The sequence below is a fragment of the Oncorhynchus kisutch genome, linkage group LG13, assembly GCF_002021735.2.
Source record: "Oncorhynchus kisutch isolate 150728-3 linkage group LG13, Okis_V2, whole genome shotgun sequence".
In the NCBI taxonomy this organism is placed as follows: domain Eukaryota; kingdom Metazoa; phylum Chordata; class Actinopteri; order Salmoniformes; family Salmonidae; genus Oncorhynchus; species Oncorhynchus kisutch.
Window position 1 is genome coordinate 30,366,328 of NC_034186.2, and position 27,919 is coordinate 30,394,246.

General features: G+C 43.5%; 1 protein-coding gene across 3 annotated transcripts in view; it reads left to right on the forward strand.

The window, feature by feature from the left end:
* The window catches only part of LOC109902983 (voltage-dependent R-type calcium channel subunit alpha-1E), a 105,438-nt gene extending 77,697 nt beyond the window's left edge, over positions 1-27,741 (forward strand). Inside the window, exons 21-46 of one of the 3 annotated variants that reach the window (XM_031785977.1) lie at positions 5,643-5,772; positions 6,742-6,801; positions 7,134-7,240; positions 7,468-7,479; positions 9,044-9,140; positions 10,771-10,931; positions 11,109-11,246; positions 11,563-11,764; positions 12,260-12,424; positions 12,976-13,086; positions 13,196-13,276; positions 13,380-13,499; positions 13,720-13,785; positions 13,920-14,011; positions 14,100-14,262; positions 14,964-15,091; positions 15,403-15,499; positions 17,162-17,267; positions 17,397-17,504; positions 17,623-17,723; positions 17,823-17,929; positions 21,584-21,728; positions 23,576-23,704; positions 24,271-24,415; positions 24,660-24,841; positions 24,953-27,741. In XM_031785977.1, coding sequence (XP_031641837.1) covers positions 5,643-5,772; positions 6,742-6,801; positions 7,134-7,240; positions 7,468-7,479; positions 9,044-9,140; positions 10,771-10,931; positions 11,109-11,246; positions 11,563-11,764; positions 12,260-12,424; positions 12,976-13,086; positions 13,196-13,276; positions 13,380-13,499; positions 13,720-13,785; positions 13,920-14,011; positions 14,100-14,262; positions 14,964-15,091; positions 15,403-15,499; positions 17,162-17,267; positions 17,397-17,504; positions 17,623-17,723; positions 17,823-17,929; positions 21,584-21,728; positions 23,576-23,704; positions 24,271-24,415; positions 24,660-24,841; positions 24,953-25,510 — 3,511 coding nt within the window. In that variant the 3' untranslated portion in view covers positions 25,511-27,741. Of the gene's footprint in view, positions 1-5,642; positions 5,773-6,741; positions 6,802-7,133; positions 7,241-7,467; positions 7,480-9,043; positions 9,141-10,770; positions 10,932-11,108; positions 11,247-11,562; positions 11,765-12,259; positions 12,425-12,975; positions 13,087-13,195; positions 13,277-13,379; positions 13,500-13,719; positions 13,786-13,919; positions 14,012-14,099; positions 14,263-14,963; positions 15,092-15,402; positions 15,500-16,222; positions 16,320-17,161; positions 17,268-17,396; positions 17,505-17,622; positions 17,724-17,822; positions 17,930-21,583; positions 21,729-23,575; positions 23,705-24,270; positions 24,416-24,659; positions 24,842-24,952 lie in introns of all 3 variants that reach the window. The other 2 variants (XM_031785976.1, XM_031785978.1) reach the window with 2 other exon arrangements.
* The last annotated feature ends 178 nt before the right edge of the window (positions 27,742-27,919 follow it).

Genomic DNA, 27,919 nt, shown 5'->3' on the forward strand with positions numbered 1-27,919 from the left:
TTCAGTAAAGACTTAAAGGTTGAGACCGAGTCTGCGTCTCTCACATGGGTAGGCAGACCATTCCAAAAAAATGGAGCTCTATAGGAGAAAGCCCTGCCTCCAGCTGTTTGCTTAGAAATTCTAGGCCTGTGTCTTGTGACCGTAGCGTACCTGTAGGTATGTCCGGCAGGACCAAATCAGAAAGATATGTAGGAGTAAAACCTTGAAATCAGCCCTTTCCTTAACAGGAGGCCAGTGTAGAGAGGCTAGCACTGGAGTAATATGGTCAAATTTTGGGGTTCTAGTCAAGAATCTAGCAGCCGTGTTTAGCACTAACTGAAGTTTATTTCGTGCTATATCCGGAGAGCCGGAAAGTAGAGCATTGCAGTAGTCTAACCTAGAAGTGACAAAAGCATGGACTAGCTTTTCAGCATCATTGTTGGACAGAAAGTTTCTGATTTCTGCAATGTTACGTAGATGGAAAAAAGCTGTCCTTGAAACAGTTGTGATATGTTCGTCAAAAGAGAGATCAGGATCCAGAGTAACACCGAGGTCCTTCACAGTTTTATTTGAGACGACTGTACAACCATCAAGGTTAATTGTCAGATTTATCAGAAGATCTTTTTGTTTTGTCCGAGGGTAAAAGTAGAACATTTGCAGCCATCCACTTCCTTATGTCTGAAACACAGGCTTCCAGCGAGGGCAATTTTGGGGCTTCACCATGTTTCATCGAAATGTACAGCTGTGTGTCATCTGCATAGCAGTGAAAGTTAACATTATGTTTCCGAATGACATCACCAAGAGGTAAAATATATAGTGAAAACGATAGTGGTCCCAAAAAGGAACCTTGAGGGACACCGAAATTTACAGTTGATTTGTCAGAGGACAAACCATCCACAGAGACAAACTGATATCTTTCCAAACAGATAAGAACTAGAAGCATAAGCATTTCGTTACACTCGCATTAACATCTGCTAACCATGTGTATGTTACAAATAAAATTTGACTGGATTTTGATTGGATTTGGAAGTGAGGGATCTAACATTAAGTAGCCCTATTTTGAGATGTGAAGTATCACAATCTCTTTCAATAATGGCAGGAATGGAGGAGGTATTTATTCCAGTGAGATTGCTAAGGCAAACACCGCCATGTTTAGTTTTGCCCAACCTAGGTCGAGGCACAGCCACAGTCTCAATGGGGATAGCTGAGCTGACTACACTTACTGTGCTGGTGGCAGACTCCACTAAGCTGGCAGGCTGGCTAACAGCCTGCTGCCTGGCCTGCACCCTGTGTGGAGCTAGGGGAGTTAGAGCCCTGGCTATGTTCGTAGATAAGATGAGAGCCCCCCTCCACCTAGGATGGAGTCCGTCACTCCTCAACAGGCCAGGCTTGGTCCTGTTTGAGGGTGAGTTCCAGAAGAGGGCCAATTATCTACAAATTCTATCTTTTGGGAGGGGCAGAAAACAGTTTTCAACCAGCAATTGAGATGTGAGACAGTACTGTAGAGCTCATCACTCCCCCTAACTGGGAGGGGGCCAGAGACAATTATACAATGCCGACCAATCTTTCTAGCTGATTTACATGCTGAAGCTATGTTGCGCATGGTGACCTCTGACTGTTTCATCCTAACATCGTTGGTGCCGACATGGATAACAATATCCCTATACTCTCTACACTCGCCAGTTTTAGCCAGCACCATCTTCAGATTAGCCTTAACATCGGTAGCCCTGCCCCCTGGTAAACAGTGTATGATCGCTGGATGATTCGTTTTAAGTCTAATACTGTGGGTAATGGAGTCGCCAAATGACTAGGGTTTTCAAATTGTCAGAGCTAATGGTGGGAGGCTTCAACGTCCCCGTAACAGGAGGAGTAGAGACCAGAAAAGGCTTGGCCTCTGACTCCAACTCGCAGCTTAATGAGGAGAACTGGTTGAAAGTTTCTGTCGGCTGAATGAGCGACACCGGCTGAGCATTCCTACATTATTTCCCTCCAGAAGCCGTGAGAAAGTTGTCTGGCTGCGGGGACCGTGCGAGGGGATTTATACTACTATCTGTACTTACTGGTGGCACAGACACTGTTTCATCCTTTCCTACACTGAAATTACCCTTGCCTAACGATTGCGTCTGAAGCTGGGCTTGCAGCACGGCTATCCTCAACATAAGGCAATCGTTCTCCTGTATATTATGAGTACATCGACTGCAATTAGAAGGCCTCATGTTAATGTTACTACTTAGCTTCGGCTGGTGGAGGTCCTGACGAATCACGTCCAGATAAAGCTTCCGGAGTGAAAAAGTTGAATGAAAAAAAGTAGAGCGAAAAAGGGAAAAACTAAAAATATAAACGTTAATTAAAAAGTAAAAACCGTAAAGTTGTCATGTAGCAAAGTAAGGTTAGCAGCAAAACGCACAGCAACACGTAAACATGTCTGTAAATTGTGACTGGAAATGACAAAAAAAGAGTGTCCATGACAGACAGCCATCATCCTCACACCATCAACCTAACAACATCATCCTAACACCATCATCCAAGTACCATAATCTCAACACCAACAACCTAACACCATCATCCTAGTACCATCATCCTAGTACCATCATCCTAACACCATCATCCTAGTACCATCATCCTAACACCATCAACCTAACACCATAATCCTAACACCATCACCCTAACACCATCTACCTAACAACATCATCCTAACACCATCATCCAAGTACCATCATCTCAATACCATCATTCTAGTACCATTATCCAAGTACCACCATCCTAACATCCTCATTCTAGTACCATTATCCTAGTATCATCATCTAACACCATCATCCTAACACCATCATCATAGTACCATCATTCTAGTACCATCATCTAACACCATTAACATTACACCATCATCCTAACACCATCATCATAGTACCATCATCCTAACACCATCATCATAGTACCATCATCCTAACACCATCATCATAGTACCATCAACCTAACACCATCATCATAGTACCATCAAACTTACACCATCATCCTAACACCATCATCATAGTACCATCAACCTTACACCATCATCCTAACACCATCATTCTAGTACCATCATCTAACACCATCAACTTTAAACCATCATCCTAACACCATCATCATAGAACCATCAACCTTACACCATCATCGTAGTTCCATCATGTGGGGATAGGGCACGACAGTCTCCCTCAGGAGACTGAAAAGATTTGGCATGGGTCCCCAGATCCTCAAAACGTTTACAGCTGCACCATCGAGAGCATGACTGGTTGCATCACTGCCTGGTATGGCAACTGCTCGGCATCTGACCGTAAGGCGCGACAGAGGGTAGTGCGTACGGCCCAGTACATCACTGGGACCAAGCTTGCTGCCATCCAGGACCTAAATACTAGGCGGTGTCATAGGAAGGCCCCCAAAATTGTCAGACTGCAGTCACCGAAGTCATTCATAGACTGTTCTCTCTAATACCACACGGCAAGCGGTACCGGAGCACCAAGTCTAGGTCCAAAATGTTTCTTAACAGCTTCTACCCCCAAGCCATAAGACTGCTGAACAACTAATCAAATGGCCACCCAGACTATTTACATTGAACCCCCCCCCCCCTATGTTTTTACACTGCTGCTACTTGCTGTCAATTATCTATGCATAATCACTTTACCCCTACCTACATGTACAAATTACCTCGACTAACCTGTACCCCTGCACATTGACCCTGTATATAGCCTCGTTATTGGTATGTCATTTTCTTGTGTAACTTTTTGATTACATTTTTTTACTTTCGTTTATTTAGTAAATCTTTTCAAAGATCTTGGTTCCCAATTGGGGATCAGCCCTCCCACCGCCAGCTGGAACGGTGGCGCACGGAATGCAAAAATATTCTTAGAAATATTTAACCTCCACACATTAACAAGTCCAATAGCTCAAATGAAAGATAAACAACTTGTTTATCTAGCCAGCAAGTCAGATTTCTAAAATGTTTTACGGCGAAAACATAGCACAGCTAATTTCCATAGCCAAATTGAACAAAATATGCAATCACCAAACGCAGGATTAAAAGAAAAATAATTTCACTAACCTTTTGAAATCTTCATCAGATGACAGTAATATAACATGTTACACAGTACATTTATGTTTTTTTCAATAATATGCTATAAATATCCATAAATCTCTGTTTACAATGACGCCATGTTAAAAAAATGCTACTCAAATGTCCGGAGAAATGACGATAGCGTCTGCAGATGCCGTCAGCTAACATGGAATACACAACATAAACTTTGACTAAATATACATGTTCTACATATAGATAGAAAGATACACTTCTTCTAAATGCAATCGCTGTGTTACATTTATTTTTAACGTTACAGATTTCGTTCACTAGGCCATAATATGAGTCGGCGCTCAGGAATTAGCATTTTGGCTCCTCTATCTCGGAGTCCACAGAAACCCAAATTTAACACATAAATATTCCCTTACCTTTGCTGTTCTTCCATCAGAAGACCTGGAAGGGTTTATACTTACCAAAAACAGCTTTAGTTTTGAAGTCTGTGTCTTTCGGTTATCAAACACGACATATTTCTGTTGAAATGCAGCCAAAAAGTCAAGTGGGTGCGCACCAAAACGTCGAAATTACATATTATATGTCGACTAAACTTGTCAAACTATGTTCAGAACACAGCGTTAGCATGTTATATAGCTTCACAGCAATTCTGAGGATGAACAGAAACACACGCATCGTTTAATCAATCTTGGAAGAAAGACATCACCGGAGCAGAACGCGCATGAGAGTAACCTGCCCCATTGAAAGCGGACATCGCGCTGAAGGCATAGAAACTGTTCCCAGGACTGTAGGTGCTTGGGAAGGGTGGGGGCGATGACGTCAAAGTTGGGCCAACTTTTATGATGACAAGAGAGAGTTTGGGAGAATGAGTGCCCTGAGAGTTCTGCTTTACATATAGACATAATTTAAACGGTTTTAGAAGCTTTAGAGTGTTTTCTATTCAATGATCATTTTTAATTGCATATATTAGCAATTTTTGACAGATTTTGTTTCTGTTTACTATGGGCACGCAATCACCCCAAAGGGGGCAGCAATCAGCCCTATCCCCAACAGGTTCTATTTCCTTAACTACTTTGTTGGTTAAGGGCTTGTAAGTAAGCATTGTATTCGGCGCATGTGACAAATACAATTTGATTTGATCATCCTAGTTCCATCATCTTAATAGCATCAACCTAACAGCATCAACCTAACAGCATCAACCTAACAGCATCAACCTAACACCATCATCCTAACACCATCAACCTAACACCATCAACCTAACACCATCAACATAACACCATCACCCTAACACCATCAACCTAACACCATCAACCTAACACCATCAACCTAACACCATCATCTTAACACCATCAACCTAACACCATCAACCTAACACCATCAACCTAACACCATCAACCTAACACCATCAACCTAACACCATCAACCTAACACCATCAACCTAACACCATCAACCTAACACCATCATCTTAACACCATCAACCTAACACCATCATCCAAACAATCTAACAGAGACATGATAGAGATATAGAAACAACACACTCAAATCAGTCTTGCTCTGTCAGATGTTTCTCAGTCAGAGCGGTTGTGTCCTCTGTTCCTTCTCTAGGATCCGCCGGGCCTGTCACTATGTGGTGAACCTGCGTTACTTTGAAACATGCATCCTGCTGGTGATCGCTGCCAGCAGTATCGCCCTGGCTGCAGAGGACCCCGTGTCAGCCACCTCTAACTGGAACAAAGTGAGAGCCAGTCTGGTCACTGGGCTTTACATGGACTCAACAGATGGCTGTTTTCCTCGCTGACCTTGAGCCTCACTATTCTAACTGTCCTTCTCCACAATGGTGGCTAGGCTATTGTCTTTGGTGTGTGGTTGCTTTTGTTTTGCTTTGTTTTCCTCTGCTGTATTATCTTTCTCTCAGCATAACGAGGGGTGCGAACGTGCACCCACTGACGGGGATTGTGTCTGCGTCTGACACTCTATCTGATCTATATTAGAGTTGTCACTCTCTGCTCACACTGAGGAGCCAGATTGAGGAGAGGAGGGTGTTGTGGGGTGTAGAATCATCACATCACATTCCCTACAGCTGCCTCTGCTTTAGCCTCTTCATACGACAACAAACCAAACAGATAGCACATCATTTTTTTTGATGCCATTGTTTTGTATGTGGTTACAGAAGTTCCTTCAAGTAAAAACTAATCCTTGGGAATGTGTGCCTGGGGTCTCATATCTGGCCCTGTACTAGCTGAAAGACTAAATGAAAGCATTAATTAAACTGCTTTGTGAGGGTCTCCCACGGTGACTTAATGGGGGGACTTCTCTGGATGTTGGTGATTGAGGCAGATTGAGTTGGAAGTGAAATGGGCCTGTGTGATATGCAAGGAAGATAATCAAAGCACATATTCATCAGAAGGGTGCCACTTAAAAGCATCGTCTTAGAAATAAAAGGCCCTCGGGGTAAACGTAATCAATGTGACCATTAAAGAGAGAAGTTGGTTTCCTAAAAGCAAAATGTGTCCCTAGTTCAGTGGTGAAGAACAGATGCAACACATTAAACATAGTGTCTCAGAGTCTCTCTCTGGTCATAAGTGCTTTTTGTTCTCCTGTAATGTTTGAGCTAATGGCAAATAATTAAATGTTCTTCATCAACCCCTGGAGTCCAATATTGTGATTAATGTATTAATATATTTGTCTACTTTTTACCCCACAGGTTTTGCGTTACTTTGACTACGTGTTCACAGGTGTCTTTACATTTGAAATGATAATAAAGGTGAGTTATTCAATCAGCAGGAATCCTGTTTTAAAACGGTGTCATATTGACATGACAGTGGACATACCATACTGTAGTGGTGTCAGTTGGATTTGACAGATGGTACATGAACATGTTTGCCATAAGCTGTTACCCACTGGGCACACACTGGTTGAATCAATGTTGTTTCCATGTCATTTCAATGAATGACGTCTGTGCCCAGTGGGTAGTCCAGGGAAAATGTAATGTCAGATAGACAGAATGTACAGTATTTTGCTAATTAACAGTGAGGTCCCCCTATGCCAATATTTAGTGCTGTTTTCAAATGACTTAATAAGATGTGTATTTGACAGATGATAGACCAGGGCTTGATTCTCCATGACGGCTCCTATTTCCGGGACCTGTGGAACATTCTAGACTTTATCGTGGTGGTCGGAGCTCTGGTGGCCTTCGCCCTCACGTGAGTCATGTGACCTTGCATATGTTATAACTTCCTGTGTAGTGGTTTGTGTAGTGTACCGTGCTAGACTGTAAACTGCCAGTGTAGCTTGACTGGATTGGACATAGTTTTTCACTCTGTTTTGTGATATACATGTTTTTCCCACCCTGAGATGTACATGTTCAGTATCATGTCTTTCTCTCTGTCGTCCTCTGCTCCTGTGGATTGTGTTGCTGTGGGACTGCCAGGAATGTGTTGGGGTAAAAACACTTTCTTCACTCCCTTTCTTTCTGCTAATTTCTTAACAGTTGTCAACAGCATCCTGTCTTTCCTCTTTAGTGCTGTGGAAAAGTATTTGCCCCCTTTCTAATTTTCACTACTTTTAAATATTTTTGATACTCAATGTTATAAGTTCTTCAACCTAAACCTAAAATTAGAATAAAGGAAACTGATTGAACAAATGACACAACAATTACATACCTCTTTAATTGATTTCATAAACAAAGTTATGCAACACCCAATGCCCCTGTGTGAAAAAAGAATTGCCCCCTTACACTCAATAACTGGTTGTGCCACCTTTAGCTGCAATGACTCCAACCAAACGCTTCCTGTAGTTGTTGATCAGTGTCTCACTTCACTGTGGAGGAATTCTGAACTGCTCACATGAACTGCTCGTGTCAAGTTCTGCCACAACATTTGGGATTAGGTCTGGACTTTGACTAGGCCATTCCAAAACTTCAAATTTGTTGCCTTTTAGCCATTTTCATATAGACTTGATTGTTCGTTTTGGATCATTGTCTTGACCCAGCTGTGCTTCAGCAACAGCTCACAGATGGATGGCCTGACATTCACCTGTAGAAATATCTAATACATAGCAGAATTCTACTCTACCACCACCATACTTGACCGTTGGTATAAGGTTCTTACTGTGGAATGCAGTGTTTGGTTTTTGCCAGGCATAATGGGACTCATGTCCTCCAATAAGTTATACTTTTGACCCATCTGTCGATAGCACCTTCTTCCAAGGGTCTTGCTGATCATCCAGGTGCTTTTTGGCAAACTTGAGTCAACTTTTTGGACGAGGTGGGTCCCATTATGTCTGGCGACGACTTGCCTTAATAGAAGGAATGATAAATTCTGCTCTGTATCAGTGAATTCTACAGGAGAATGTCAGGCCATCTGCAGCTGGGTCACGCAGCAAGTCAATGATCCCAAACACACAATCAAGTCTACATGAAAATGGTTCAAATGCAACAAATATTGAGATTTTGTAATGGCCTAGTCATTCCAGACCTAATCCTAATTGAGATATTGTGGCAGGACTTGAAACTAGCAGTTCCTGATTGAAAACCCACAAATGTCGCTGAGTCAAAGCAGTTCTGCATACAAGAGTGGGCCAAAATTCCTCCACAGCGATGAGAGAGACTGATCAACAACTACAGGAAGCATTTGGTTTCATTCATTGCGGCTAAAGGTGGAACAACCAGTTATTGAGTGTAAGGGGGCAATTACGTTTTCACACAGTGGAATTGGGTGTTGCATAACTTTGCTAATTAAATAAATAAAGTAAGTGTACTTTTTGTTTGTTATTTGTGAACTCAGGTTCCCTTTATCTAATATAGGTTTTGTTTGAAGATCTGATAACATTCAGTATCAAAAATATGAAAAACTGAGAAAATCAGAAAAGGAGAAAATACTTTTTTATAGCACTGTATCTCTTTCTAATCAGAGATGTAAAGTACAGCAATACATCTCCTGTAATATGATTAGCTCGGTGTTGGAGTGAGTTTATCAGGTCTTCATTCTATGTGTTTTTACTTGTAGAAATAATAAAGGACGGGACATCAAAACCATCAAGTCTCTTCGGGTTCTGCGTGTCCTGAGGCCCCTAAAGACCATCAAGAGACTACCGAAACTTAAGGTAAAAATTTCCATTTGCTTTCTCAGCAATTGCTTCCCATGTTAACAGTGCCTGCCCCAGTCAACAGTTGGAGGGATAGACTACAGGGCAGCTCTATCAGGCTGTTCAGGGTTTATCAAGGCTGCAGTACTGTCTATGTGTGTGGTATAACGGTATCAGGTCAGTAGCCACTGCCATACATCCATTTAGTCACACCTATTTCCACATGAGGGTTTCCAGGCAGCAGAGAATCAGCTAGAGAAAAGATTGATAGATGAGGTGATAAACCTGAGCGTTCGAGCATGAAAACATTTTGTCAAGACTGAATTTCCCAAACCTCACACATTCCATTTCTGCTGGGGGGGGGGGGGGGGGGGTGTATCTGCCAAGGGGAATGAGGAAATGAGTCCGACTGATATCTGTGTGAGTGGACCAGGGAGTCAGTCAGTCAGCTGATACCAGACACACTGCAATCAATAGACCTGATTGTCCTGGGAATGGAAAGTGAAATAAAGATCTACAGGGTAATACAGTCCTCTTCCAATCACTCATGTAGCAACAACAGTTTGGGATCATATTGGACAAGTGTATGCTATTTATACCACTTGAGTTAGAAGTCAGCGTTAAGGGCCTCCCGAGTGGTGAAAAGGTCTAATCAAATCACATTTAATTGGTCACATAGACATAGTTAGCAGATGTTAATGTGAGTGTACTGAAATGCTTGTGCTTCTAGTTCCGACAGTGCAGTAATATCTAACAAGTAATATAACACCACAACTACCTAATACACACAAATATAAAGGAATGGAATTAGAATACATATATGGATGAGCGATTGCAAGCGGCATAGACAAGGTGCAATAGATGGTATCAGATACAGTATATACATACAGTATGAGATGAGTAATGTAAGATATGTAAACATTATTAAAGTGGCCTTATTTAAAGTGACTAGTGATCCATTTATTAAAGTGGCCAATGATTTGAGTCTGTATGTAGGCAGCAGCCTCTCTGTGTTAGTGATGGCTGTTTAACAGTCTGATGGCCTTGAGATAGAAGCTGCTTTTCAGTCTCTCAGTCCCAGCTTTGATGAACATCTAAGGCACTGCATCGCATGTGCAGCCTGGGATCGAACCAGGATCTGTAGTGACGCTGCTGGCAGCAACCGGGAGACCCATGAGGCGGCACACAATTGGCCCAGCATCATCTGGGTTAGGGGAGGGTTTGACCGTCTGGGTCGTCCTTGTCCCATTGCACTCTAGCGACTCCTGTGGTGGGCTGGGTGCAATGCACGCTGACATGGTCACCAGGTGTACAATGTTTCCTCTGACACATTGGTGCAGCTGGCTTCTGGGTTAAGTGAGTTCTGTGTCAAGAGGCAGTGCAGCTTGGCGGGGTCCTGTTTCGGAGGACACACGGCTCTCGACCTTCGCCTTTCCTGAGTCCGTATGGGAGTTGCAGCGATGGAACAAGAATGTAACTACCAATTTGGGAGAAAAATGAAAATATATATATAAAATAAAAGTAAGCCTCAACAAATCCTTGGCTAACTGGACGAAAGCTGTACCCCCACAGTTTTAGCGTATCACTTTCTTTGACTCTCTTTTTCAATCGCCTTCCCTTATGCTTCGTCCTCTGCCTGTGTGTGTAGGCAGTGTTTGACTGTGTGGTGACCTCTCTGAAGAACGTCTTCAACATCCTCATCGTGTACAAGCTCTTCATGTTCATCTTCGCTGTCATCGCTGTGCAGCTGTTCAAAGGGAAGTTCTTCTACTGCACAGATGGATCCAAAGACACAGAGAAGGACTGCCAGTAGGTGTCTGCTAAGCTGCCTGTATACACTCATACACTGGGCCTTACAGAACACTAACATACTGTAGTTGTGGTGGATGGAGACCTATTGGAGACCTACAGTATGGTCATGTTTTTTACTGCTTCTTTGTCCACTGAATGTCTATTGTACACTGTGTGTCTGTCTCTTCCTTTCAGAGGCTTCTACATTGACTATGAGAAGGATAAAAAGGAAGTGAAGAGAAGGGATTGGAGGAGACATGACTTCCACTATGACAACATAGTCTGGGCCCTACTCACTCTGTTTACTGTCTCCACTGGGGAGGGCTGGCCACAGTAAGTCTCACTCTCTCCATACACACTTTCCACTATGTTACAACAGCACCTTGTGGACTAGTGGTTAGAGTGTCCTGCCTGAGATAGAAAGGTTGGAAGTTCGATCCCTAGCCGAGTCATACTAAAGACTGCAATAGACTAGCGTTCTGTCCACGGGGTGTATTTGTGCCTCACACTACAGAAACACTATGAGCAGTTCCAACTCGCACAAGACTACTTTCTTTTGCTATGTCACTACTGTACATAAGTTAGACTGAAATATCTTTCAGAAAGTCCATTGCTGAGTACACTGTGGTCTGTCTGTGTGTCTGTCCAGGGTCCTGCAGCACTCTGTGGACGTGACAGAGGAGGACAGAGGTCCCAGCAGGGGCAACAGGATGGAGATGTCCATATTCTATGTCATCTACTTTGTGGTCTTCCCCTTCTTCTTCGTCAACATCTTTGTGGCTCTCATCATCATCACCTTCCAGGAGCAGGGAGACAAGATGATGGAGGAATGCAGCTTGGAGAAGAACGAGGTGATGGAGTCACACACATACACAAACACACACACACACACACAAACACAGTGAATCACAAAACAAGCTAAATGGAACCTAGACATTCCTTTTTAACTGTAGACTTTCCAGTGATAATCTAGAACACACCAGCTCAGTGTATGTGTTATTGATATGGTTTGCTGGTGGAATGTAGCACACACATCAAAATGACCCCGTCTGCGCTTTTAGATTTAACTCGCTCAGTCTTGACAGGTTATTACACAGAGGAGCACACTGGCTCATGGAAAATGCCTGGTAAATATACAGGAATAGTGAGATTTCCCCTCCAGACTCACATAGTCTCTCCCACCAGGTATCCCTCAGTCAATATTGACCAGAATGTTCCCAGCAGTCCACACAGCAGTGTCTCTACTTCAAGGAGAAAATATAAGGACTTTCCCAGAGCTAACCGCTTCATGCTTATTCCCAACAAAGTGTTCTTCAACTTTCCTTCGTGTGTGTTTTCCCTTACAGAGGGCTTGCATTGACTTTGCCATAAGTGCCAAACCCCTGACCCGCTACATGCCTCAGAACAGGCAGACGTTCCAGTACCGCCTCTGGCACTTTGTGGTCTCCCCCTCCTTCGAATACACTGTGCTGGCCATGATTGCACTCAACACCATTGTCCTGATGATGAAGGTGTGGATAATGATCACATTCAAACAATACACTGAACTAATCCCATTTGTAAAGCAGAAGTCTAGTCCCTGTGGTGCAGAAGGTATTATGGCGCCTGTAGCTGTAGCTGATTGGGGTTTTAAGATGCATGTCCCTCTACTCTGTGCTGTTCTCTAGCTAACGGTCTGGTTTTCTTCCATTCCCGTCCTTGTGAGCATTCAATTTATTCCAAGAAAAGGCCTTCAGTCAGACGGAAGGAGAGGATGACTCAGCCTCTATTAAATATTGATCTATATCCACCGGCTAGTATTTAACATGGCCTCGTTAACTCTGTCTGTACAACTCAGAGGAATGACTCCTTTTATAGCCTCAGCTTAATGTTACGCTATTTATGTATCAGACGAAATCTGCTATGAACCTGTGGCCATAGATCTACAGTTGTATGGTGATTGAGCAAGATGGTCTGTGTTTAGGTTCATTGTGTTATTTTGGGTTGTCTGTGCATCCCAGTAATTTGGGGTCATTCCAATGGTGTTTAATGGTGTCTCTCTTTATCTCCTATATGGTGGTAGTATTACTCTGCCCCACCAGCATACGAGGCTGTGCTGAAACACCTGAACACAGCTTTCACTGTGCTCTTCTCTGTGGAGTGTGTCCTCAAGATCATGGCCTTTGGCTTTCTGGTGAGGAGCAAGTTAATGCCTTACTGTCCATGACATCATGATCTGATCCTGTTTGCAATGCTACTAACATCTACTGACTGAAGAATGGATGTGTTCCCCTCTTCTTCAGAACTACTTTCGAGACACTTGGAATATATTCGACTTCATCACAGTTTTGGGAAGCATCACAGAAATAGTGGTAGACTTGCAGGTAACAAAGCATTACTGAATATCAATCAATGGCTGATTGTGTTACCATTTCTATACAGTGCACTGCTAATGAGCTGTAAACATACTCTCTCATCTCCCTGAAGTCAATTGAGACCTTCAACATGGGTTTCCTGAAGCTGTTCCGTGCAGCCAGACTGATCAAGCTGTTGAGGCAGGGTTACACCATCCGCATCCTGCTCTGGACCTTTGTCCAGTCCTTTAAGGTCAGCTCCACGCACAGTACAGTACAGCACTGGATAGGGACACTTAACACTGAAGGCAGGTGTGTGTGTGTGTGTGTGTGTGTGTGTGTGTGTGTGTGTGTGTGTGTGTGTGTGTGTGTGTGTGTGTGTGTGTGTGTGTGTGTGTGTGTGTGTGTGTGTGTGTGTGTGTGTGTGTGTGTAACGTCTGTTACTGTGTCATGACACAGGGTTTCTCTTTCAGGCTCTCCCCTACGTTTGTCTGCTCATTGCCATGCTCTTTTTCATATATGCAATCATCGGAATGCAGGTAAGGTGTTGCTCACACTCTTTATCTATTCTGCCACTTTTTAAGTTTGTCATTGCATGGTGTGAATCTGTCGTTTCTGTATACAAGACTGAGTCAGGACATATCTCATGATATATGCCTGAATATTCCTCAAGGTTTTTGGAAACATCAGACTGGATGAGGAGACTCACATCAACCAACACAACAACTTCAAGACCTTTTTTGGTGCTCTGATGTTGTTATTCAGGTACAGTTGGATATCCTTCATGTGTCACACAGTGGCAAACCGGGGCTCATTTTCAGTCACTGAACGACACACCGCTGTCTGCCTGCAGGAGTGCCACGGGGGAGTCGTGGCAGGAGATCATGCTGTCATGTTTAGGGGGGCAGAAGTGTGAGCCAGACCCCTTAGCTCTAACATCAGACCACGAGGAGCGCTGTGGAACTGAGTTTGCCTACTTCTACTTTGTCTCCTTCATCTTCTTCAGTTCATTTCTGGTAAGAGTCCTACTCTGACTCCTACTGTCCTACTCTGACTCCTACTGTCCTGCTCTAAAAGTCCTACTGTCCTACTCTAAGAGTCCTACTGTCCTACTCTAAGAGTCCTACTGTCCTACTCTAAAAGTCCTACTGTTCTACTCTAAGATGTATACTGTACTACTCTAAAAGTCCTACTATCCTACTCTAAGAGTCTACTGTCCTACTCTAAGAGGTCTACTGTTCTACTTTAGAAGTCACACTGTCCTAACTCTAAGAGTCTTACTGTCCTACTCTGAGTCTTACTGTCCTACTCTGAGTCCTACTGTCCTACTCTAAGAGACCTACTCTAAGAGTCATGCTGTCCTATTCTAAGAGTCCTACTGTCCTACTCTAAGAGTCCTACTCTCCTAACTCTGAGTCCTATTGTCTTACTCTAAGAGACCTACTCTAAGAGTCCTACTGTCCTACTCTAAGAGGTATACTGTCCTAGTCGAAGAGTCCTACTGTCCTACTCTGAGACCTACTCTAAGAGTCCTACTGTCCTACTCTAAGAGGTATACTGTCCTAGTCGAGGAGTCCTACTGTCCTACTCTAAGAGTTCTACTCTTACCAGAAATTAGCGGAAGAAGTTGAAGGAGACACCTACATGCATATATATTTCACTTTCATACACACATACTGTAGTTCCTTGTCTATGACCTCCTCTAATCACTGTTCAGATGCTGAATCTGTTTGTGGCTGTAATCATGGACAACTTTGAGTACCTCACCCGGGATTCCTCGATATTGGGGCCTCACCACCTGGATGAATTTGTTCGTATCTGGGGTGAATATGACCGAGCTGCTTGGTAAGTCAGAGGCCCAACAGCAACACAACACATACAAAGTAGCAGCACATATGTGAATTATTTACTATTTTACAGTTATTCTAATGTTACTCCCACCTACTTACAAAGACCACCATATAGCCCTAATGTCCAAAACATCTCATGATATGAAAAGTATTGCATATTTGGCTAATTGCTGTCCATTGTGTCCTGATGCTTTGCTTTCCAGGTTATTTATCTTAGGGCAATGCTGGCACTTCGGCTCTGGTAAACTTCAGCAAAGCGGAATCTCTATGTTCATTGTTAACTACATAAATGTATGTTCTTTCCAGTGGAAGGATTCACTATAAGGAGATGTACAAAGTAGTACGCACTATTTCACCTCCCCTGGGCTTTGGAAAGAACTGCCCCTACAGGGTGGCCTACAAGGTTTGGCTCCCCCACCACTATCCCTCGCTCCCTCAACCCCTTCCTACGTTGGGATCCTTGCTCTGCCCCCCGCCCCCTCCATTCCTCTCTACCAGTTACTACTACTGCTCTATGGCCTCCTTGCACTGCTGGAGGAGGCCAGCTCTGGCTCTGCTCCAGGCCAAAGAATGACTGGGCTATGGCTTCAGGATACAAAGAGATGGGTATTCCTCTAATCTACAGAACATTATGCACTTCATTCTGTAGATGCAGAGCAATGAGCTATTGGAAAATGTAGTGTAAAGTTAACAACTACACAAAATCAGTTTTCTGTGATACCCTGGCTCTCTGTGCCTGGTTGGATCTGGTACCTCTGGGTTAGCTGACTGGTCCTAGAAGGACGAAAAGTGTTATGGTGGTGACTTCATGGCCTACTGTAAGTCCCCCCCTGACAAGTGTCAGCAGTACAGGTTTAGGATGTGATGTAAGTATCTGCCAGATCCACAGAGGACCCTACCGTCATTCCTTTGGTCATGTTAGATTTCTTCTGCTCCCTCTTTTCTATGCCAGGTCTGCATAGAAAGACCACAACCTGATCTTATCATTTTCCTCTTTCTGTGTAATGCCATTGAATAACCCTCTTTCTGATATCTCTTCCCTTTTACATATTCCTTTCTTCCTCCATTCCTTGGGAATGCTGCCCTTCCTCCTCGTCATCTACCTTGCTCCCTGCCTCTTCCCCAGCGGGCGTATTCATTACACTGACATGTATGAAATGCTGACCCTCATGTCGCCACCTCTAGGCCTCGGCAAGAAATGTCCATCCAAAGTGGCTTATAAGGTAGACCAAAGACAGACAGGCAGAGTTTCTATGTTAGGTCAATGGAGACGGCAAACTAAAACCTTGCTCTCTGTCATACCGGATCATCCCAATTCCAAATGAAGTGTGGGAAATGGCTGTTGTTGTCTATCGTATCGTAATGTGTCGCTTGTTCAACTGTAAGAGAATCTACAATGGTGTTTTTTGATTGGTGGATGACAAAACGTACTGTAAAAAGAAATAAGCATTGTGCTTTGGTGTTTTCTTTTTTTCTATTGGTTTGCATCTTGGCAGAGAACTGACTGAGTAATTAATTGATGTTTTGTGTGTTAAGAGCTGTCTGTGGAGTAAATGGCTTTTACAGACAGTAACAATGCAGCTGTTTTGAAATGGGTGCATAAACCTGACATATACTTCATAGAGCCACACTGTACAGTGTCAGAATGTCATACAATCTTCCTCAATCAGTGTTTCTTGATTACTTCCTATAAGTATATGCATGTGCCTTCTGCCTTTGCACTCTGTTGCTTTTTTTCACATATCATTTCCCTGTCATTTATTTTGTGATATGTGTGCATGTGCAATGGCAGAGATGCACCTACCCTCTTTGTGCATGCTGTGTTGTGAGAGTCTCTTGGCTGTTCTTACTATGTCATTCTTATTAGAGTATTGTCTTATCACATGTGTTTTTATCCTTATATTGTAAGTTTAGCTTAAACAGTGAAAACATATTATCAAGTAGAGACTTGAGTACTACATTAAGACTGCAAATGGCTAGCTCCTCCCATTTGCATCATGTTGTCTCCTGTTTGATGAGATATATTTCCTGCTTCCCCCTCTGTCCCTTCCATGGACACCCTCAGAGGCTGGTGCTAATGAACATGCCTGTGGATGAAGAGATGTCAGTTCACTTCACCTCCACCCTCATGGCGCTGATCCGAACCGCCCTCGAGGTGAAGATAGCCAGAGGTCAGGCGCTAGCTAACATGCTATATACTTAGTATAACCTCGTTGTTTTTCTCTACTTTCTCCACACACTGTTGATCAATTTCCTCCATAAGTTGCATGCTTGATCTGCTGTTGTTGTGGTGGTTCCAGGAGGGGAGGACCGAGGTCAGATGGATTCAGATCTACAGAAGGAGATAAGTGTCATTTGGTCACACCTTTCACAGAAGACCCTGGACCTGCTCGTCCCCATCCACAAAGGTGACAGTCAGAATGTATGGTCCCACTGGCATTAGTCAATGTAATTGAACTATTTACTCTAGGAGTTATGAATTTCAAAGAATTCCAAATGAGTGACATTATGCCATTGGTCTTCCAGCCAGTCATATGACCATTGGGAAGATCTATGCAGCCATGATGATCATGGACTACTACAAGCAGAGCAAAGCCAAGAAGCTCAGGCAACAGCTGGAGGAGCAGGTATATACCTCTATGTACAGTATAGTTAGGAAACCACCTCCTCTTAACAGTAGTTTGCATACTCTCATACTGTACCTGTTTCATCTTCACCCTCTATAGAAACACGCTCCCATGTTCCAGCGTATGGACGCGTCCTCTCTGCCTCAAGAGATCCTCTGCAGTGCCAAAGCCCTCCCTTTCCTGCCCCACAGCCCTGGATCTGCCCTGTAAATATGTTATTTTACTCATGAATAGGGCTGTTGCGGTGACCGTATTACCCCCACACCGGCAGTCATGAGTCATGACCGCAGTAAAATTCCACGTGACCGCTACCCATCCCTGTCGCGGGATCATTTTCGTCAGCAACCGCTGAATAGCATAGCGCAAGAGTCAAATAATATTACAAAAAATTATAATATTCATGAAATCACAAGTGCAATATTGCAAAACACAGCTTAGCCTTTTGTTAATCCACCTGTTATCTCAGATTTTGAAATGATGCTTGACAGCGAAAGCAATCCAAGCGTTTTGTGTAAGTTTATCGATAGCCTAGCATAGCATTATGTACACTTAGCATCAGGAAGCTTGGTCACGAAAATCAGAAAAGCAATCAAATTAACCGTTTACCTTTGATGATCTTCGGATGTTTTCACTCACGAGACTCCCAGTTACACAACAAATGTTCCTTTTGTTGCATAAAGATTATTTTTATACCCAAAATACCGACGTTTGTTTGTCGCTTTATGTTCAGAAATCCACAGGAAAGAGCGGTCATGTCAGCGCAGACGGGAATTCCAAATAGTCTTCATAATGTCCACAGAAACATGTCAAACATTTTTTATAATCATAATCATTTTTAAAATATATATTCGATAATATATCAACCGAGTGTTAAGGTCTTTCAATAACAGTGGGAGGAACAATGGAACAACTCTGTAGCGCAAAAACTCACTCTGAGAGCCCCCACCTTTCCACTTACGCAATGTGATCTTTCACGCTCATTTTTCAAAATAAAAGCCTGAAACTATGTCTAAAGACTGTTGACACCGTAGGGACGCCAGAGAAAAATGAATCTGGTTGATATCCCTTTAAATGGAGGATAGGCATGCAAAGGAACAGAAGGGTTTCAAAATAAGAGGCACTTCCTGATTGGATTTTCCTCAGGGTTTCGCCTGCAATATCAGTTCTGTTATACTCACAGACAATATTTTGACAGTTTTGGAAACTTTAGAGTTTTCTATTCTAATCCGTCAATTATATGCATATTCTAGCATCTGGTCCTGAGAAATAGGCCATTTACTTTGGGAACGTTATTTTTCCAAACATAAAAATAGTGCACCCTAGCTTCAAGAGGTTAAGTTATGGTAATCACCTCTTATGCACTCTGGACATGCTTTGATAGTACCCAACTTGCTAACTACCATCAGGTCCTACTGGCCTGGTACTCAGGGCCCTCTAACATCATCGCAAATGCAATTTAAAATCACAACAAACACTTATCATCAAAACGGTATAGTGCTTTTAAAACTGTTTCAGTTTGAAGACAGAAGTTCAACAGCAGGTTGCATTAAGTGTAAAACATGGTAGTTGTGGAAGTTATCTCAAAGCCTAATACAATGAAATGGACAGTGCTTTCTAAGGTGATGATTCATTCAAAACACCTATACACATATTAGAGCATATACATGTGCATAGACTTATGTGCTCAAGCCTGGGGAAAAAAACAGAATAAAATTATGATTGTGCGGTTATACAATATATAGCCATATTACCCATGGCAGAAAAACATAAAACAAGTCTGATTTAAAATGTCTGGTGCATAATTTGTCTGGCCTATACTTTAAAATTAAACAAATTAGAGTAATTGCGATGCTGTTGGTTCATTGTGCAGGGCAGGGCAGCTTACAGGTAGCCTACAATTAAAGTGAATTTGTATTTGATTTTGAATAGCCTAGTAATAGGGATTTAAAAAAAAAATTGTATAATGAGTTGAGTGCCACATTACCTTTTAGCTACAGAATCTCTCACCACTGTGCGTTTCCATCTCCTCCTCTCTCCTTTATTCCTTTCTCAAGCATGCAGAGGGGCTGTCAACAGTTCAGTGAAATATGTTTTGTTTGCAAAAACATGTTACTATTGATGTTCCCGAACAGATTTCATTCACTTGGTATCCCAAATCAAGCACTGGGTTGCTGCAGGAATAGGGTTGGATAGCCCATTGCATACAGAGTTTGGGCGGAATATCACCTGTCACACAGCAAGTGCATGCTCCTCAAACAGTGATGCATGGAGTGAAATAAGTTTACTTATATGTATTTCTCAGCTGCTCATATTAAGCATAGCTCTGCTATAAAACCAAAGTAGCCTACCGGACCAGCGGGAAAGCACAGGGCCTCCATTCGCTATTCCAGTGCATACAGATGACATGTATTTTTATCATGTCCTTGTCCTGCCCATTTCATAATGGGCCATTCTAAATCCGAACTCATTTTACATATTAGTAAAGACAAGATTATATTGCTTATAGCCGCATCATGCAGCCTATATATGTTTTCATTTCTAAGACATTCTAAGGTTTGTATCATTCACAACTAAAGTTGCCAAATAACTTTAATTCTTGTGTATAGGAGGACCTGTTTCAAATGATTTTTATGCTCCGGAATGGTTAAAATATCCTATTTTATTCAGCTAGTTCAATTATATTCTTCTTACTATAAAATCATATAAAATAATGGAACAGGACTTATAAGCATATCTTGTAAGCTAAATGAACAAGCCTACAGCTTATGGCGCACAGCCAGATAACATACAGTCTGTCACGGCCGTTGCTGGAAGAAACCCAATGCGCAGCGTGGTGAGCGTACATTTTCCTTTTTTTTTCAAAATGTCGCCAACAAACCAACAAACGAAAAAACAACCCTGAAGCTTACAGGGCATTAGTGCCACAAACACAGTTAACTACCCACAACGAAAGGAGGGAAAAAGGGCTACCTAAGTATGGTTCCCAATCAGAGACAACGATAGACAGCTGTCTCTGATTGAGAACCATACCCGGCCAAAACATAGAAACACAAAATCATAGAAAACAAAACATAGAATGTCCACCACAAATCACACCCTGACCAAACCAAATAGAGACATAAAAAGGCTATCTAAGGTCAGGGCGTGACACAGTCAGCCTACTCCTATTCTGTTTTCTGAAATACATTTTCTTCGTATCATAATGTTTCTTTAGACTTGACTAAAATAGATAATGGAATTATTGTGAAGGTGTATATTAAATTGATTTATTATACTTTTTAAATGTAGATGTTGCAAAGGTGTTCATCGGCAGCTTGTATGCCACTCATATGCGTGGAGGGCTGGAGATGCTAAACATGTTTACATTAATTAACGGTCAATTACGGTGAGACCGACTGTCTTTATACATTGACATTTTAGTCATTTAGCAGACTTACAGTAGTGAGTGCATACCTTTTCATAATTTGATTCTCCTTTTTTCCCATACTGGTCCCTCATGGGAAATGAACCCACAACCTAAAGCGTGCCACGCTTTACCAACTGAGCCATAATAACCAGCTGCATGATAATAATCGTCTGACAAAATGTCATGACCGTCACAGCCCTACTCCTGAAGTCCCCGATCCTGTGTGTGCGTGCCTGTAGATGGAGTTAATAGATATGTGTTCATCCTAGATAGGCATGCCTCTCTGAGCGTCTGTCTGGCTTCCTTGGCGTTGATGGCGTGCTTCTACACCTGCATTGCTTGCTGTTTGGGGTTTTAGGCTGGGTTTCTGTACAGCACTTTGAGATATCAGCTGATGTACGAAGGGCTATATAAATAAATTTGATTTTGATTTGATTCCTATCTGTTCCATCAGGACCAGAGGAGGATTTGTGGCCTTGAGTCCCATATCCCCTCAGGAGATGTTCATGCAGCCCATGTCCCAGGACCTAGAGGACAGAGAGGAGGACTACCACAACTATCACCACCACCACCTGCTCCACCACCAGCTCCACACACTGGTAAGGACTTGGTCTCAAGTACTGTAACACCCCCATGAACACACTCACCCAACGCACTATAATCAAATCAAAATCAAATCAAAGTTGATTCATCACGTGCACTGTTTACAGCAGGTATAAACGGTGCAGTGAAATGCTTACTTGCAAGCTCCCTCAACCAAGCAGTACAATACATTATGTCACATTGTATGTTAAATGTATGTATTACTGTGTTACACACTTAATGGGGAAATAATTGTGTTATTATTACAAACATAATGCATGAGTAGACTTTTGATGGGTAAACCTCCAGTGAGAGGATGGAGTGAGAAGAGTTGCATTATGGTCTGGTAGGCTGTGGTTGTGATCCAGAGAGATGGGGAGGAGAGGAGTGGGGGTTGAGGCTGTCTCTCCCAGGAGAGGCAGCGTCTGACTGGACTCACTCTGACTCATCCACTCCCCCATCCATCTCTGTGTCACTGTCCAGCCAATTAGCTGTCTCTGTCCACCAATTGTTACCCAAGAGGCCCGGCCCAATCAATATTCGTTATTTTGATGCTAGTTGATTAGTGGGGTGGAGTTGGGTGGGGGGTGGTTGTGGGAGGGTGTTGATTTGTGATTTGTGTTGAAATATTTGATGTATGGTGCCAGTATATTCTGATTCATCATCAAATCATCATAGCAATTAGACCCAGAACAGATTGGTCACTCATTTGTGAGTCATGTACACTCTTACCTTACACTCAAAGTCATTCAAACACACACCTACTTTAGTTAACTCTACACAGTCCAAGCCAGTTCTATCTAGCAGAGCTGGATTGCAGTCGATGATACGGCTGTCTGGCCCCTTCTGTGTCATTCTCAACTTCACCATGGCAATGTCTCACCATGCTGTTCACTCCACACAGTGTCCCTTGTTTAAGGCATTTATCACTACTCACCCATTTCTTTGAATGGTATCATAATTTCTCCGCCATAGGCTTTGATGAACCATGCGTATTATGCTTATTTTGCAAGATTGTTGTGATTCTGCTGAGTTTTGGCACTGTGGGGAGTGTGACTTTGACGACATGAAAGCGTGTGACTTTCTGTAAGTGTGTGAATGGAACAGGGACAGAGACGGCGGCTTGTCTCTAGTGGTTTGGTGTCAGCACTCTTCTCATGGTTTTGTGGTTTAATTATGCTGTGTTGGTATTTGGCACCTTTGTCATCAACAGAGCTATATGCCATATGGCACTCCCATCCATCTCTCTGTTCTTTGAGCAGCTGTACCGAGTTCTGTTGGAGGATACTGCTCATATTTCGTGGTTATGGTTTCTCAGCTCTTCTCAGCTCTTTAGTGAAGAGTGGGGCATTTTGGTTTCCTATGCCTGCATGCCTGTGACTGGTTCTTGCCTCCGCTTCATGGCTTTCAGTTATTCAAGCTCCATTTTAAGCTTTAAGCCGTTGTTGCGCATGTAGACACCGCCCCCTTCTTTCCTTCAGCCCCTCCTATCTGCCCTGCCCCGCCTGGTTGTCAGCCCCTCGTTGACAGTGGTACTCCTACCCACAGTACTTCTGAGCACTCCAGACAGTAACCACTCACACAGGTTCACAATGAATAATGAAAAATGAATACATTACACTGCCAACACACAGTGCTTTGGCTGCCGTTGTGCTCAGCCAGTGCTTTTAATCTGAGTAAAGAGGGTGTACGGCTATCCGATAGCAATACTGTACAAAATCTCAGTCAGCATACTACATCTGCTTGTGACGTGTTGGTACAGTAGCCCTCTGCTGGTCCTCTGACGTCATTGCTGCCAACTCTGTTTTCACACATTAGAACTCTGCTGTGTTTCTCTCTCCTCCTTCTTTCTCTGACTATATAGGTTCCGGAGCGCAAAGAGTTTAACCGCAACCTTTGCCCCACTAACAGGCAGGATGCCCCACTCAGGGTGCCCGGGCGGGCAGTCTCTATCCGAGCCTCCTCTATGCCTCGGCTGGCTGTAGACACACAGGTACCTGTTACTCTATAGCCCCTCACCTCCCCTCCTCTACCCATGGGGCCTTAGAGAGAACAGGACCCAGGCAGACAGCCTCTGTGGGGGCTTCAGAGGGACTGAACACTGGAGCAGTGCAGCCACATATATACAGCAATCAGCCATGAAGTGGAGGAGGATTGGGTGTTAACTAGGTTGCTACAGTATATACATCTGATTTCAGCTGCTACCTTCAATGGTTGTTGACAGTGTGGATGGCGTACTTTGATGGTTTCTAGTTAATCCTTGCGTGGCAAACATGCCAGTGTGCCATGTTTCCCAAACGTTGTATTTTTAGTCCATGGTAATATGGATAGGAAGTGGCTTTGGGTCCTTGAAAAGCACAATATAAATACCATGTGTTAAACATGGAATGTGTGTTGTGGATGAGAGAAAGTCTTCTGCTCAGAACTCAGATTAGAACTCCACACACTTTCTACCCTCTCACATTCTCTCAACCAAATGTATATGTGTGTATATGTCTGTATATCTATATGTGTGTGTGTCTACTGTATGTGTATATGTGTTTATCTGTGTGTGTGTAGGTGGGGACAGACAGCAGCAAATCAATGAAGCGCTCCTTCTCCACTATTGGGGATCAATGTGTGAATGGCCTGTGGCAGGAGGAGTACTCTCTGAAGAGGGTCAGTCCTGACCGTCTGAACAGACCACGACAGAGGAGCATCAGAGGTATACTACACACAGTAACAGTCAGCCACTGAGTTTACATGGCATCTTTTCCTTCACTCTGGTTAAAGCTGGAATGTTTTCAATATGCCTCTGCTTAGGGTCCATTCACTGATCCTGACCCCTTTCATACTTTAAAACCATTGAAGAACAGTGGAAGCTATCAGTTTCAGATGCCCCCTGATGGCTGTGTATTTACTATACTGTGTTCCTCTTCATAGCTCCCTTCTCTCCCCCTGCCTCTCAGGAATCAGGTGCAACCTCAGAGAACCAGTGGATCATGAGCGGGGGCGCTCCAAAGAGAGGCGTCACCTGCTGTCTCCCGACGTGTCCCGCTGCAACTCTGAGGAGCGGAGCCAGGACCCGTCACAAGAACGCAAGCAGTCCCGTTCCCCCAGCGAGGGACGCACACATGCCCTCCACAGACAGGTGAGTGTAGGCCCTGAGCCTATTATTATTCAATTCCTGGCTTTATCTATCAAACACTGTCCCTACTACCATTGAAGCTTGGTTTATGTGTGAGGTCTCTACTCTCTGCAGGGCAACACTTCAGGCAGCCCAGACCTGTCCAGCACACCCCGCGGCCGGCGCCAACTCCCCCAGACGCCCTTGCGGCCACGCCCTCACATCTCCTACTCCCCCCTGGTGTGCCGAGCCCACCTCTCCCCCCCTGCTGCCAGTGAGGGCAGAGCCCGGACCCAGGAGGCCCCCGAAGAGACGGAGGATCCCTCGTTGCGGGAGGAGGGGGAGAGGCTAGCCCCAGAGTCAGGAGCCGGGGTGGGGGTGGTAATAGGGGTGGGTGGCCCAGGGTTAGGGGTCAGTCACCCGCACCACTCACCTCACCGGTACATCTCGGAGCCGTACCTGACCCTGCACGAGGAGTTACACAGCCCAGACTCCTCAGGCCTGGATGAGACTCTGACCTTCGAGGCGGCCATTGCAACCAGTCTGGGCCGGGCCAACACCATCAGCTCTGCCCCCCAGCTCAGACACAACTGGCAGGTCCCCAACGGACACTTCCATAAACGCCTGGGTCAGGCCAGCTCTGTGGTTGCCTGCGAGCTCTTGAGTGACACGGACGAGGATGACCGCTGTTAGGGCCGGGACTTGTAGAAGAAGAGCAGGAAGATGGACAGCAAAACTGGGTATCAGAAAGACAGGGGTCCTCAGTTTGAAGCACACTGTCAGGTCGTGTACTGAGTGTGCATCTGTACGTGTGTGTATCTGCACTCTTAGAAAAAAGGGTTCCAAATGAGTTCTTCACCTGGCTCCCGAGTGGCGCAGCAGCCTAAGGCATTGCATCTCAGTGCTAGAGGCGTCACTACAGACCCTTGTTTGATCCTGGTTTGATCCCGGGCTGTATCACAAAGTCCCATAGGGTGGCGCACAATTGGCCCAGCGCCGTCCTGGAGGATGTGGCCGGGGTAAGCTGTCATTGTAAATAAGAATTTGTTCTTAACTGACTTGCCTAGTTAAATAAAGGTTCAATAGGATAACCCTTTTTAGTTCCAGGGGGGAACCCTTTTGGGTTCCAGGTAGAATCCTTTTGGGTTCCATGTAAAACCCTCTGTGGAAAGGGTTCTACATGGAACCCAAAAGCATTCTACCTGGAACCAAAAAGGGTTCTTTAAAGGTTCTAGAAAGCACCTTCTTTTCTAAGAGTGTGTGTTTGTAGGAGTGCAATATGTTTGTCAAATCAACAAGACAAGGAAGATATGGGGACTGCTGGCGTACAGTGCAAACGTTCACCAGTTGCATTTTGATTAATAACAAAGTTGAATAACTCAAGATGTAAAGAATGTTTCCTCACTTCTTAGACCTATGAAACATGTGTTCAGTACAGTGTGTAGCAGAAAAATAGTATGTGGCACTGAAGTATCAGGAATGTATTAAAATTGTGCTCTTTTCCTTCTGTAAGATAAGAAGTTGTCAGTTATTAGAGCTTTATTGATCATGACACAGTGGTAGGTGTGTAGGGATCTGAAGCAGACATTGGTTGTCACAAACACTGTTTTAAAACAACTCTCCTCTCTCATTTCACACTACATCAATGGGGTATTTCTCAGGCAGTGACATGAATGGTTCCGTGTCAGTCAGCCAATGGGGAAGAAGGTGTCACAACAGAAATGACCGTATGCACCAGTTAACTCACCGATCGTGAGCTCTCACCTGAGAACAAAAAAGGTTGTTGAACAAAGTGAGATGAAAGGCCTTTCCATTTGTTGTAATGTTCTCTCCAGTAGATATGACGATCTACTTCAAGATGAGACAAGGACCTGACCTTCCCCTGATAGATTCCCCCTGGTGCTTTGATCCCTCTAAAGTCAGGTGTTCCAGCGTCATTTCATGTCAATGCTCTAGTTGTCATTTTCAGCCTAAATATGTTGGGTACTTGTGTGCTCTTCAGTGTGTCTCTGGACAGAAGACCCTCTTCCCTGCTTTTGTCTGTAACTGTCACCTCACTGGATTACGCATGATGTCCACTGTGAGGCCCTGGATGAGGTCCAGCCCTGAACTATAGACCCTCACTGGACAGCAGCAAAACTGGCCTCTTGTACAGAACAATATGGAAACAACAGACATAGCATGTCCATGTGCTGGATACTACTGAAAAATATAGTCTACAAAGCCATTTTTCCTGTAAATAGAATCAAGTGTCTTGAGGATGTGTTGCCTTTTATGTCATTATGAATACTATCTGTCCTTTGATGCAAATTATTTCAATATGGAGGTGTTTATGGATGATTCCTAACTATGATTTATTTGTAAGTTAACTCCCATGGTACTCTGAATGCTGACTGAGTCAATTTTTGCCAACAGGTTTTACAGTGCTGTATAAAAAGAGAGTTTTCCCTGATACAGCTCTTTGTTGTAGCAACATGATCGTGATGGTGATGGCGATGATGATGGTTATGGTGATAGTGATGATGATGGCTATGGTGATAGTGATGATGATGGTGATGATGGTTATGGTGATAGTGATCAAATGTGCCTGCCTGTGAGTAGGGCGACTCAGAGCAGTTGATGGATCCATGTGCACTCAGTGGTGTTCTCTCTCATCAGACCCCAACAGAATGATGTTTACATTTTGAACCGTGATTGTTGCCAAAAAGAGAGCTTATATTATATCATGTGCTGTGTTGTAATTTGTTTTGTTGACATGTTTCTGAAATGTGAACAGGACGTATTTGGTCCGATGTTCTGCTGGCCTATATGGGCCCACTGCTCTGTGAAACATGATGAGTTTTATGTTGCTTCTGAATTTCTGGTATAGAAAAGCATTCTGGTATATATGTAGTATATATAAATAAATACATGTCTAGTTTAATGGATTGTTTATACTATATTTCAATCTAGATGCCTGTATGACTTTGACAAAAACCATTTGCATATCTGTGTTGTGGCAGAACAGAGGGTTTGGTCAAGACGTTTACACAGATCAGACACGGACAGAGAAGAATTAGCTCAGTTTCAAGGGTGTTTATTTAAATAATAAATAAAAAAGAA